This window comes from Castanea sativa, chromosome 6 (assembly GCF_040712315.1).
Source record: "Castanea sativa cultivar Marrone di Chiusa Pesio chromosome 6, ASM4071231v1".
In the NCBI taxonomy this organism is placed as follows: Eukaryota; Viridiplantae; Streptophyta; class Magnoliopsida; order Fagales; family Fagaceae; genus Castanea; species Castanea sativa.
Genome location: NC_134018.1, coordinates 3,559,346 through 3,573,813, shown reverse-complemented (window position 1 = coordinate 3,573,813; position 14,468 = coordinate 3,559,346). Strand labels below are relative to the sequence as shown.

The following is a 14,468-nucleotide window of genomic DNA, read 5'->3' as shown; positions in this document are numbered from 1 at the left end:
TTGTGATTAGTCATATAAATATGATAAAAATAGTATATGTTATAGTGATTGACTTAGGTGAAAATAATGTTAATCAGAATACTCCAGTTATAACATACCATATCAACATTTGTAAAATTGTTTTACCCCTAACAATTCACTTATTATTATAGGATTTTTACAAATATCATTTTCAAACTTTGACCTAAATTGATTTGGACAATTAATTACCTAGTTGTTAACAATTTAAAACATTTTTTAATCATTTTTTATTAAAAGAAGAATGGCGACTTCAACACCTATCCCTCTTAAGATGCCTTAAGAGGGTCTGCTTCTATAAGTTTTCCCTAGAATATTATTTGGGGTGTGAACGTCACTCAAAGGATTTCCTTTTTTTGTTTGGTCATTGACGTAGGAGAAGATACTCACTAGTAATAATTTGTGGAGGAGCAGATTTCTATAGTGGAATGGTGTTGCATGTGCCGATGTAACGAGGAGAAAATGGATCATCTTTTGATTTCATTATGGGAAGACCCATCAGTTGTGTATCTTTGTTTTCGGGTTGTTTGGGGTTTATTAGGTTTTACTAGAGCAAGTGATTGAGCTTTTATTTGGATGGAGGAACCGGTTGGGGAAGCATTTGTCAAATATTTGGAATATGACTCTATTATGTTTGATGTGTATTATTTGGTGGAAGTGTAACAGTCGGACATTTTTGGATTTAAAGAGTTTGAAGGACCGACTTCTAGCCTCTTTTGTAGGCACTTTCAGGGGTGTAGTTATGTGTAAGGGTGGGGGCCCAAAATTTTGAAATTTTTAAAAATATATATAATTTTTTGAATGTTTTCAAAATTTAGTCTACAAAAATAAAAGTTGGCCCGCCCAAATATTTGATTTAGTCCAATGATGCTCTTAAAAAAAAATTGTCTAATAATTATAGAGACATAACATTATTTTTCACAATTCTATTTTTTATTGAAAAATATGCTCTTATATTTGTTAGATATATGATAAAGTTTAGCATCAAACATATTTGAATCTATATCTTTTTCAACCAGTTATGTGACAATTAACAAATCATTGACTCATTAAAAAAATAATATCACTAAAACTACACATGAAATGTCCATTTAGTTACTACTTACTACATAATGGGTAAGAGCAAGATAACTTCAAATATGTTTGAAGCCTAACTTATTCTTCCAAGTTTTGGATCATTCATGTTTTTTAAAATTTCATTAGTTCAATTTAAAGATTTTTTACTTAGTATAAAATTTGATATTTTGTATCGAAAATAAAATTTTTTAAGAATTTCACTATAGAAACGGTAAAAATGAATTTTATTTCATGAAAGAATGCCACCAAACATAATTTTGACTGAAATTACTAAGTTCTTTTTGTTGTTGTTTGGTGCGTGTAGATATATAACTAATCAAATAAAAAAGTATGTGTATATAATAAAAAAGTGTGTGTATGTGCATGTGGGGATTGTCGTGATAAATATATTAGAGTTGCAACTTGGCCCCCCCAAACCAAAATTCCTGGCTACGCCCCTGGGCACTTTGTTTGATTGGGTTCGAGCTTAGGAATTCACATAAGGTGATTCTATCCCGATGTTCATAGACTTTTGTTCTTCATGTATATATTTTTTTTTTTGTTCTATACCTTTTTGCATGTTGTAATCTGTTTTGAATAAAATATTATTACTTTTAAACCAATAAAAAAAAAACCTTAAATCAGATTAAACTACGTAATGTGCATATGATAATATTGACATTTGAAAATTGTTGAAGATACCGTAGAAATCATGTGCACCTTATGTGTTAATCGGTTAATTTTTAACGAAAAATATAAATAAATAGTTTCATTTTTCACAAACATAATGTCAAGGGGTTAAGTGCTGAAATCGAAAGTTCAAGTTCCAATTTGATTGAGTCATTTTTAGGTTCAAGAGAAATATATATATATATACACTTTTCTTAAAAAAAAATACTAATATTGAAATGAACAAATATTCTTTATGTTCCCTTGTGGTTCAAAAGGGAAGTGTATTATACATTTATACTTAACAATTCATTTAAAGAAAGTTTTTATAAAAACCATTTCCTTAAGAGCACTCGTCAATATGACCCATTTATTTATTGGTTAATTGGTTGAAGTTCAATGTGGGTAAACTTAAACATGACATCTCATGAGAAAGTGAAGTTTAGGAATATACATGGATAATGTATAGTAAAGAATTTTAGGAAAATGTACCCATTGGCCACTGTTTAGAATAACAATGAGTACATTTTCTTATAAATTTTAGGAGAATTATAAATTTTTTTTTATTTTTTTAAAGTTTAGAATCTATATGATATCTACTCTATGATTATTGAATCTTAATTCAGCTAGTGTGCGGGGTCGTGATTAGTTGATTGGATTGACAAATTCAATGCATTATATTTTCATTTTTCTTGTTTTTGGCTAAGAAGTTCTTGGCAAATAGTTGCTTGTCATATTAGATCATTTCAGGTCTTTTCCGGTTCTTTCTACCCCTATACAACACAGGAATAGGTTACTTTTTCGGGGATCAGTTTATGATTGGAGTAAGTTTGTGAATTTTTGTGAGGAGTGAAATTCTTTGTGCTGGTCCAAGACAGGTTTTAGGCAAACATTGGATCAATAGGTGAATCCTGGCTCACTTCACTTGGTATCTGAGTCCAGGTTGGATTAGCAGAAACAAAAAATATAGGATTCTGATCAACAATTAACCAATGGCAGACTATAGATGTCATGTTTGATGTTACCACAAAGTTCTAGTGGAAAACATTTAATGCAAGTAAAACACAGAAAGAAAATGCCTCCACAACAACATACTAATAATATTAGTAAATACCAGAATTGATGCTTTGACAAACAAAAGATAAACAAAACTTCCCGGACTTGTACCGCCCAAGAAATGTGAGCAATTTCAAGTCCCCCCCTCCACTGATGTTTACATAGTCAAAATTTTGATATTATATATAAAGCTGGAGATACCAGCACAAAAAGGCTGAAGTACTTGGGCCAGAACCATTCCTTCATTCTGCTGTGATCACATTGCAAACCCCAGCCTGCTTCATTGGTGAAGAATCCCACTATGAATAGAGTATTGCAGATTGATTGTTCCAGAACTTAGCCATTAGTAATTTACTGACCACGATTCATGTGTTGCCACTGGTCACACTCTCCACTCTCAACTCCTCTTCCTGACAACCTTTTGTTCCCTCAATGCTCTTCTCTTCTCTTCCCTGCAGGTGTTTGAAATGAATTAAGCTTCTGTTATATCAAAAATAGGAGAAGGTATCTTATGCGTCGAATATATGCATCCTCCCTTCCACTTCCAAGGGAGGATGCATTTATCCGTTCCATGAGATAATTATTACAAAAATTGACCCACGTCTCACTGGAAGTGCCGAATGGAACCTTACTGGGTTTATGACTAAACTCATCGGATTTTTCATTATTTCTCACTCTCACAAGTCACAACACCTTATGATGTAAAACCTTATATTATGTTACATTAAATTGGATGTATAGATGCAATTGTTTTTATAGATGAAAAGATGAAGTTTAAACACAGGCACAGCTTTTACCTTTCTTTTGAGATCACCTCTCTAGATGGGAATTTCCTTTTCTTCCTGTTTTTGGAAAAGGCTAGGGTTTCTTTTTTGCCATTTTCAATAGAACCGTTATTCAAAACCTTATTTTCTGTTGTAGTGCCATCCATCAATTCCTCAGTATTCTCTCCGCTGCCACTCTCATTTGTCATCGAACCTTGCTCCACTGTTTCTGATGGTTCAGACGTTTCTGGAGCTGGCTTTGAATTGTTCATCTTTTTCAGCTGCAATTTTTTTTGGGGGGTAAAAAAGTAATAAGAATGAGAAATCAAAACTACCCACGTAAGTTACAGAGCATGACATTGTATAAACTATCCAAAAGACAAGGTCTAGACTAATAACTTTGGACAGAGCGACTTTTCAAGGAAAATCATTTTGCCCAAAGTTTTTTGTGGCAATGAAACTTACTGACCACGTCTTTAACTACAATGAAGTTGTCCATCATATCCATTCCAATCCTGGAACTGCAGGCGGCAGGCCATTCATGTGCAGACTGTCTAGGTTCCACAATTCTGTTTCCCTTTTTCTTTTGGGTGGGGAGGCATTGATATAACTGATAGACTACAACTTCCATAGGGAAAATATAAACTACATCTAACTACTTAGAACAAATGGGTAGAAATAAAATTGAGTGGTCAAGGACACTGACAGTCAGTGTTTGTACCATGTTGAGAAGCCCTTGTGCATGATAACTTTGTTTTTCTTTTTTTTTTTACTTTCAATATGGATACAGAGGAGCTCTGTCAAAGGACGCCATTTGCTACTTGTCTATACAGTCTAGCAAGCTAAGTTGGGAGAAATGGAGTCCCCTTCACAAGGGGAAAATGTTTTCTATTTAAGAAAAATATCATTATCAAAAATCAATACCTACCTTTGCCACAAAAAAACCATCCATATTGTGAACATGAGGATAGAAGCGCCTTGTCTTTTCCAATGATGGGTGAAAGCGTTGTTCCCTAAACCGGATAAACCTGGTGGATGGGAAGGCATAATTAATTGACAGACTACCAAGGTATGACAACAGGTGTGGTGCACAAGAGTGAGAAAATATCATTACCCTGGACGCCCAAAGTCAAGCCCACAAGATACCAGTTTAACATTCCTCTTCTTGAGTGCATAGTCTATAACTGCTTCATTCTGCAAGAGATGTAACTTTAGAATGGGAAAGAGGGGAGAGGGGGAGGGGGCAAGGATAAGTTGAATAGGAAATAACAATGGTGTTCTTAAAAGACAAACCTCAGCAACCATTATGGAGCAGGTAGAGTAAACAAGGTAACCCCCAGATTTCGAATTGGCATCGACCATGTCAATCGCGGCAAGTATCAGTTGCTGCAGAAAAAAAGGAACACAGCTCAAAAGAGCTCCACTTGCTAAAACATCTGAAATGATCAACTTAACAAAGAAAGGAAGGATAGAATGATCTGCCAATCTCTGGCTTATTCAAAAAAAAAAAAAAAGATCTGCCATTCTCTAGGCAAGTAAAATAGGTTACATAGCAATGATTTTCTAGTGCATTTCAGTTCCAAAAATTTAGGGATAGAGGAGCACTGACTAGTGTTATATTTTGATATTTTGGCTTTAAATTAACACTAGTAATAAGAGCAATACCATAACCAGACTGTGCTTCTACTCCTTTTTTCCTTTCTTTTTTTGATAAGTGTGCTTCTACCCCTTTCTAACTTATTAGTTAAAGAAGTAATAAACAAGCACTCCTAAGATAAATTTTAGAGGCTTAAGAACACAGAAAGTCCAAACCTACCTTCTGCAAATAGGCACATTTCTGTATTTCATCAAGGCTTTTCGTGTTTTTAACAGACTCATCTTTAGATATAACCTGTAAGATAAGAAGAGATCATTTAGTTTTACCAAATATTATATGAAAAAAGAAGCTCACCAAAGAGAATAAATAGTTGAAGATCACCCCAATTGCTTACCCCAGTCCCACTGCAAGGGGCATCCAACAATACTCTATCAGCAGAGTTACGAAAAACCTTGGGGAGCTGAAGCAGAAGAATGAAAAACAATACATGAGATGAATGAGCACCCTTAGGACTTACCACAACACTCCAAATGGCTGTTCTAAGCAATAAACCAACTCTCTCTGAAATATGCTTAACATCATACATAATTAGCATGTTTTATCATCATATATAACAGATTATGTGGCTCAATTAGATTGAAAACTATTTTGCAACAAACATAAAAAATATTTTCCTAATCAACAAAGAGCCATTTTGCAAACTAAACAAGAATGCAGGCTCAATAAAATCACAGTCACCAAACATAAAACTTTCTATAGTTTATAAGAGAGCTTCAAAGAAGCTAACCTCCCTCCCATCATAGTTGCAAACTACAGTGTTTGTCACTCCCATACGATGCAGATTTGCAGTGAGTGACTTAAGCCTTGGTGCCTTCATCTCATTTGCAAAAATGATTCCTGGTGAATAGGGCATCAGAACACCAGAAAATAAAGGAATAGAAATATGGAACTTCTAAACAGTACTCCACAAATAAGAAAAGTATTGATCACAGCAGCACATGTTTTTTTTTAGTAACAAGTACACAGAAGCACATGTATATCCTAACGATAATGCATCATACATCTTTTCCTTTCAAGCAATATAAAACATTCAACTCTTTGATGATTAAGGTACTACGATTTGATAATCTAAATTAACCAATAATTTCTCAAGGAGTCAATTTGTCACATGTTGATAATAAATGTATCTATTGCTTTATAATTAACCAAAAAAATATTATGCATATTAATTATTATAAGTAATAATAATTGACTTTTGGTCTCTTTTTCTTTCTCCACCTCAAGTTTGCTTATTTTTTGGATTATATGAATTTTAGATAATTCATTGTATGCTTTCTTAGTTTGAGGCATGAATAAGAACAAAGATCAGTCTCTTTTAGTATAGAAGGATATAAGAAATATTTTATGACTTACATCATATACATTGTATTAAATTTCTCTTTCATAACAGGTAAGTGACACTTGAAAAGTGTCTTAACAGAAATCTGTTTAATGAGATAAGTTGCTTCAAGTATAAAATAAATAGAATCAGGATGATAATTCAGTTACAACTTTTTGAGAGGCTTTACCATGCTGGGATTACTTCTAAATCTGGTGTACACATGATTATAATAGGTAAGGAGAAATAGCTGAAATTGAAACATGAATGTATACAAGACCACATCTGAATCAATTAAATCACGTAGATATCACCACATACCACTATTTTTCATAAGAGCAGCAATGTAAGTTGTTTTGCCACCAGGTGCAGCCCTGCAACAGGAACAAACTGTTATACTAAGAGACAATATACTGTCAGTAATTGCAAGAATTGTATAACGTAATGGGTATTATCTCTTTTTTTTTTAATAAGTCAGCCAGCTTTATTGATTTGAACAGAAATTTTTTTTTTGATAAATGATTTGAACAGAAATTATAGGCATTATCTTTTCATTTCATAATAAAATTAATCCCTCCTTGATATACAACCAATCTGGCAATGCAGCAAATCACATTTCTACCAAAAGGATAACATTGTATAGTGCATGTTCAATACATTTATATTCTTAGATACAAACTCAGAGAGAGAGAGAGAGAGCAAGTTGTAAATGTGCTGAGAATATATCTCCCACATTTCCATCCATCAGAATTCCTACTTCACTGTTATTTTAATTCAGGCTTGAGCAAAGTAAATAGTTCCAACATAAGCAAAAGATGTTACAATAACCCGTATGCATATGTTCCACTCTGTTTTTCTGACATAATGTCAAAAGTGCAGCTACACTATTACAGAGTCGCAATAAAAGAACTTTTCAGTGGAGCTACAAGTTGCCCAAGGCATTTGCAAAAATATGAGAATACAGTTTCACATGGTATAGTCAAGATACCACGTACTTTTTGGGAAGATCAATGCAAAATAACAACTAACAATCTGCAAGTGACACTTACGCTACATCTACGATCCGTTCTTTCTCTTGAGGAGCAAGAGCCATGACAGGTAAAAAGGAGCTTGCACTTTGGAGCTGTGAACAACCAAAATGTGAGCCCTCAGTACACCACATAAAATATGCAAAATGCAATAAGGTAGACAGACTGTGAACTAAATAAGCCACCTACCATGTAGAAACCAGCCATATATTCAGGAGTTGCACCAATGGGCACTTGCGAATCATATACAACCAGTCCAACCTGCAATGGTAATATGAGTATGTTTTGTATTGTTGAGTATAAAACAAAATTAAGTAAGAATGGAAGAACTTTTCCAAAGGTACTCCTTACTTTTGACCACTTGCTTAAGGGATCCAGGTTTACTCCTCTGTTTATCAGAATATCGGCCAAATCCCGCCTCCGTGTCTAAGTACAGACAAAACAATATTTTAATAGGATGTAAGATATTGAGTAGAAAAACATAAAACAAGATCTAGCAGTGTTCAACTGTTATGTCACCTTCAAAGTGTTAGTTCGCAGACATATGGGCCGCGGCTTCTCAAATGCTTCAATAAGTTCCAGAAGTTCAACAACCGGGAACATCTATAAAGGAATACAAAAAATGTTATAGAGAAGTCCCCAGAGACAACCCAAAGGTCTTTTCCCCCTTTTATAGGGGGTGATTGGAAACATAAAACAGTGAATATATGAGAGAGAGAGAGAGAGAGATCGTCCACCTCCACTAAGGCCCCAATTAGAAATTCATTGTAGCCATAGTATGAACTTAAATCTTTCTTAAGTTGCTCCACGTAATCCTTCCTCGCTGTCCCCTCTTGTCTCAAAGCCTTAAAATTTGAAAGTACTCGAATGACTAAAGATAAAAAAGTAATGTTAAATTTGAAGATCAAAAGAGCAGATGAACTTTGAAGTTAGTAAAGGAATTATTAAAAAAAGGGAATATTACTCACTCTCTCTTATCCTTCTTTGGAGATTTGAAAGATCAGGGGGCCGATGTGCCTCCTCTTCAAGTTCCTAAGTTATTTTGAAAAAAATGAGAAATCAGCATCATAATAGAATAATTCAACTGAGCAAGACACAGATTTTATTGAAATTCAGAAATCAAATAACTTAACGACAAACAAACCTCTTTGGTAGGCAGTCTGAATTCATCAGATTCCTCTTTAATATTGAGCTGCATTTCCTCCCCAGCTTCTTCTTCTTCCCTCGCTTTTTCTGCATCAATAGCTCTTGACTTCTTTTCAATATCAGATCCTTCTGAATCTGAATCTGAATCTGAATTTGAATCTGAATCCAAATCTGAGCCCAACCCTTTCTCTGCGCCAATATAATAAAATAAAAATCCAATAATCAAAAAACTAGAATGTAAAAATAAATAGAACACAAACCATAAACATCAAGAAACATGATACCTTCGTCATCACTTCCTTGGAGGAAATCATTAGCTAATGGATCATCCCCATCAGAAAAAATGTCTGAATCAGAACCAAAATCTTGCTCATCTCCATCAAACTCCTCATCTTCCGATAATTCTTCTTCATTCATACTATCAGAATGGTCTGAAAGGTCATCTTCCTTTGCAATTGCATCTTTAACAACAAAAATCTCTTTCTTCTGATTCTTTTTAGGTGCAGATTTTTGTGACTTAGCACCACCCTTTTTCTTACTTGCATTTTCCAATACTTCTTCATTCAGACTATCAGAATGGCCTGAAAGGTCATCTTCCTTTGCAATTGCGTCTTTAACAACAAAAAGCTCATTCTTCTGTTTCTTTTTAGGTGCAGATTTTTGTGAATTAGCACCACCCTTTTTCTTATTTGCATGTTCCAATACTTCTTCATTCAGACTATCAGAATGGTCTGAAAGGTCATCTTCCTTTGCAACTGCGTCTTTAACAACAAAAAGCTCATTCTTCTGTTTCTTTTTAGGTGCAGATTTTTGTGACTTAGCACCGTCCTTTTTCTTACTTGCACCCATTACAGCTGTAAAAACAAAGAAACATAAGTTGAAAATAGAGTTGAAAACGTAAAGATCAATGAAAAATATTAAAACAATGACTTTCCAACAACCTATCAACCAGTTTTATACAAACCATTATACAGCCAACTGATTTAATATAAACAGGTTCAGAATAAGTCAAGGCAAGACAGATAATCCAGTTATTCATGTTCAGCCTCCACTCATGCTTGGCTTGAGCAAATATATATATTTCTTCAAAAGATACAGTATTGGACGCACCAATGGGTTTCTTTTATGTGTAGGCAGAATTCAATCCTACTTAAGCTACCTAGAACCCACTTAGCTTGAGCAAAAAATTTTATGCTCAAGCTAAGCGGATTTCTCTTTCTATGGCTAACAAATTCGAAAAACATCATAACTAGTATCATCTCAAGAGCACATGCAGACACACACACACATGCACACACAATCTCGAGCAAAATTTGCTAAGCACAAACTAAATGAATTTTCCACTCTATGACTAACAAATTCACAAAAACCCCACAACTCACAACCATATCACCCCCCCCCAACTCACACACACGCAAAAGCTTGAGCAACAATTGAAAAGCTCAGGCTAATGGGTTTCTCTTTCTATCATCAACAAAAAAGACCCTCATAACTAAACATAACACTACTATGTAAAGCACATGGGTTGCACATACGCAAACTCAGTGCAACATTTGTAAAGGTAAATGCTGAATGCCAAATGGGTTTCTCTTTTTATAACTAAAAAATTCAAAAGAACTTAAAAAACCAATTCTATTTCATGATTATAATGCTTATTTCATGATTATCATCATGAACAAAAATCAACAAAAACACACACATAGAATAGAAGTAGAACCCCGCATAAGCAGAAACTGTGAATACAAGATGATATGAGAGAAAAAGGCGTTACCTTGATGGATTTTCAGAACAAAGGAATTCCGGCGGCAAAGAGAGAATTTTAGGGTTTAGGGTTTTTGTAGGTTTTGTTTTTCTCTTTCTCTTTTTCTTTGTCTCTATGACTGATTTGGGGAAGTGATATTGAAGGTTTTATTTGACCCGAACCCGCATGGGTGGGTTTGAGTTTTTAGCATTGGCCCATTAAAACTGCAGGTTGGGCTGGCCCATTTAAAAATGAATGTATTTTGTGATTAGGCTTTTGTTTGTTTCAAAAAAAAAAAATTTTGGGCTCTCGTTTCAAACTTTATCAGTTTCTTCTCATTACTATTTTAACTTTTACCAACAAAATGAATGAAAATTTAATGAAAAAAAAAAAATTTATAGCGAAGAAACTTCAATTATATATTTATTTTCAATTTTTATATCTAACTTTTCTTAAAGTTGTTTATATTATGCAAAAGGAAAATGTTAGAGTTATAATTTTTTTTTTTTACAAATGGCTGATGTGAAAGTGAAATTATTAAGAATTCGTCATCTTAACAGTTTATAAAAAAGTTTATAGTCATAGCATTACTCTATGAAAAAAAATCAAAAAATTGTTGTGGGGGCAGAAGAATCCGGATGTATTCTTGGGCCTTGGGCTTGATCCAAGCACGTTGGCCTGTCCAATGAGAGTTTATTATGACAAATACACTGTACTGCACTTAGAGGCCTGCAAGCAAACTAGTGTGACGGAAGCTAGGTGAAAATGGTCCGAGGAGGGGAGTCTCCTCGGCTCTATGAAGTGAAGAATACAATGTGCCTCATAATGTTCGTACGGAACTTCTACGAAGTCTAGTGGATGAGAATGTATTCCACCAAGACACGGAGAGAAGGAATGAAGGATAAATATCTTAAGGAAAGCTGCTACCACTGCATTAAAGATTCCGCACCTACCTCTCTGGCCGCATTAATGGAGAAATGATCTCTGAACAGTAGTGACCAGCCTTATAGCAATTGTTTGATGACTTCAAGAAGGCGGTAGATGTGACAAGTATCTGAATTGGTGATTTGAACAATACGTGAAAAATGGTGAGAGAGGGAATGATGATATAAAAGAAAAGGGGAGGCATTCAAGAGGGGGATCGAGAAAAAGAAGAAGAAACACTGTATACACCACCCCTAACTATAATCTACTTGTAGAGCAAAGAAAAGAAATACAAATCATTCTTGGATTACGTCCGAAGAGACTTTCTACTACATAAATGTTTTGCTGCATGTGTGTTGCCACCTTGAGTTTATCATTCATATTATTCTAAGTCCATAAAACTTAGATTCCAAGCCCACTCTCTAGAAATTTCATTGTTTTGGACCTTTTGACCCGGATCCCTTCGCACTGTTGGATCTAGGTCCAATTTGTGTCCTTACAATTGTTATATAAATTCACGATTTATATAAAACAATCAATCAAATTTCAATTTTTTTTAATAAAAATATTTGTTTAGTTTATTTTCAAACTTAATTATTTTCTATAAGATATAATTGTCTTATTAAAACAAATTGCAAATTTCACTAATTTCACTTGGGATTTACTAAGATGACACTTGTCCAAATATTTGTATAAATGAGAAGAAATTATATTATATCATCACTTTTTTTTTTTTTTTGTATGTGTTTTAGTTTTGTACCTTTAATAGTTATCTTGGTATAACAGGTCATCATTTCTTTGTTTGTTTAAATTTTACATAAGACACTAATAACAGGTTTCATATATTTTTTTTTGGGTGTGAATTTTGAAAATATAACCGTTGAATTTCATGTTCCTTATGTTCTTAACATGCATATCAAATTTCGTTCAAATAAGATATTATTTACTATTTGATGAATTAACTTATTTTTTATATACCACTTTAGATTACAAAAACTTGAAATTATAATATTTATTTGATGATATAGCAATTGATCTTTGATTTTGTTGAAATTTTGTAAGCATTAAGGATGTAATAAGAATATGCAATTCGCATCCCCTTGGTGCAATGGTCACTCCACAAGTATAAGTGCTTGTGGGGTGTGGGGGTAAAGGGCTGGGTTCAAGTTTTCAGGAGGGAGTTTCACACACATATACAATTAGATTATGTTAGAGTAGAATTCTATCTTGTATAAAAAAAATAGTTAGAATTTCAAAATTCACACTCAATATAAATATATATGATGAGTTTGTAGGGTTTCTCTCCAAACTAGCTTGGAGAGAAACTTTTGTTCCTAATAACATCACATTAGATTGTAACGACATCACATATGATAGTAATTACATCAAATTTATTGGTATCCTTAGTGTCCGTTTGGCATGATTAATTTTGCCAACTTATTTTACTATTCAGCTTATTTTTGCTATTATTCATGGGTTTCACTGCATATTTTGATACTATTAATGAGCCTTATTATATTATTTAAGCTAACTTTTACCTTTATTTAAAGTACTTTCAGCAAAAAATTTCAATTTCAGCAAAATAAATGAATCTCAAATAGACCCTTATCTCACGTCCTTTTTTTCACTTTTTATTTGGTTTGTTTCCTTTTTTTTTTTTGGTTTAATTAAATTACTCATATAATCACTTTGGGTGGTAACGCCACATTAAATGGAGTCCAAATCTTCTGTCCCATCAATTGTGTTCCACTTCATGCTCCACCAATAAAATTTGAATACCTAGCCTCCCTCATTAAATGCGATAACCTTGACTTTAACACCGTTAACGTTAAAATACCTTTTTTTTCTTTTTTCTTCCGCAGCTTTATTTCTTCTCTGTTTGACAGTTTCCGGCTTTTGGTTCTTTTTTTTTCTCTTCTCCATGTGGTTTGAGTCAACAAGAACGGCTTTTGGTTTCCTTTTGTTCTGTGCAGATTTGTTTCAATTGAGAGACTTGTGCTGCAACAAGCAACTTTCAAGGCTTTTACAGATTTGTTCATCTTCATTCTCACTTCGCCCCGATTACAGACACATCCTCACTTCATCTTCAAGTGTTCATCTGCTTCTATTGGTTTCTACAAAGTGACTTGTCTATGGTGATAATGGTGTTTGCTTTTTGTTCCATTATGAAACATGTGGAAAGAAAAACGTTTTTGGACGTTGTAAAGGTTGTAGTCTGTAAATAATTGGGGTTGCTGGATTTTGTATTTTACATGTTTGTTGAAATTCTTAAATGAGTGACTGGGATGGGAAGCTCCTCCATAAAAGCTCTCTTGTATATATCTTATTGTAGAGATTACAATTTGATTTGAATATAAGGGTAACATTTTATTTAAATTCCAGATTTCATTATTTTATCAAACTCTATTTGATAAGGATTGACTGGATTAATGGATATCTGCTGAGAATGCTTGGACTGATATGTCTTGGTTTTGTGTTTCAATTGAGATAAGGTCAGATATGTCTCAATAGATGGTTTTTTTTTTTTTTTTTGAGATAAAACCGGACCTATTCTGCAGGAACAAAACATTATATGCAGGAAAAACAGTTTCTACCGAAACAAAAACAGGGGAACCATACCAATTCTGCAGAAATAGAAACATTGTTATCTGCTTGAAGTTGTACACATCCCTTGATGATGGTGAATGTTGGGTGCACTGCACCATAGTCCAGCCCACACTTTGTCGTAGCTCATTAAATGAGCTTGTTGAAGAATTGGCAAGAAGTCAGCAAAGCAAATTGAACTTGCTGGAGAAGCTTGTCCGAAAGAGAGGAATTGAGTTCATATTTTCCTCCATAATTATGTACAAAAGTATTGAACCATTTATGAAGGGATGTACAAAAGTCAAGCCAAATAAATGAATATGTGATGTTAAACTTGTGGGACACGTTGGAAGGAAGAAAGAAAAGAAAGAAGCAAAAGGCAAGGGTCATTCGGCTAAGGGAGAGCTGAAGAAAAGAAATTAGTTGAAGCAAAGTCAAGATAAGTTGGCTTGCATTTATTGTGACTTGATGTGAAGAGTGTGAAAGGGAGAAAAGAAGAATGAAGAAA

The 14,468-nt window shown here is 33.8% G+C and overlaps 1 protein-coding gene across 2 annotated transcripts; it reads right to left on the bottom strand.

Annotated features, from left to right (window-relative positions):
* Positions 1-2,819: 2,819 nt before the first annotated feature.
* On the bottom strand, positions 2,820-10,599 carry LOC142639266 (26S rRNA (cytosine-C(5))-methyltransferase NOP2B). 2 transcript variants are annotated; one of them, XM_075813433.1, is made up of 18 exons: positions 10,484-10,599; positions 8,997-9,566; positions 8,711-8,901; positions 8,535-8,598; positions 8,304-8,437; positions 8,086-8,169; positions 7,918-7,992; positions 7,756-7,827; positions 7,588-7,661; positions 6,860-6,912; positions 5,948-6,057; positions 5,555-5,620; positions 5,380-5,454; positions 4,857-4,949; positions 4,678-4,757; positions 4,492-4,591; positions 3,597-3,844; positions 2,820-3,251 (listed from the first exon to the last, which is right to left on the bottom strand). In XM_075813433.1, exons 2-18 carry the CDS (start codon positions 9,559-9,561, stop codon positions 3,197-3,199), a joined length of 2,139 nt encoding a protein of 712 aa, XP_075669548.1. In that variant the 5' UTR covers positions 9,562-9,566; positions 10,484-10,599; the 3' UTR covers positions 2,820-3,196. The 2 variants fall into 2 exon arrangements, with proteins under 2 accessions (XP_075669548.1, XP_075669547.1); XM_075813432.1 differs by having other exon boundaries at positions 4,678-4,949.
* Positions 10,600-14,468: the final 3,869 nt, after the last annotated feature.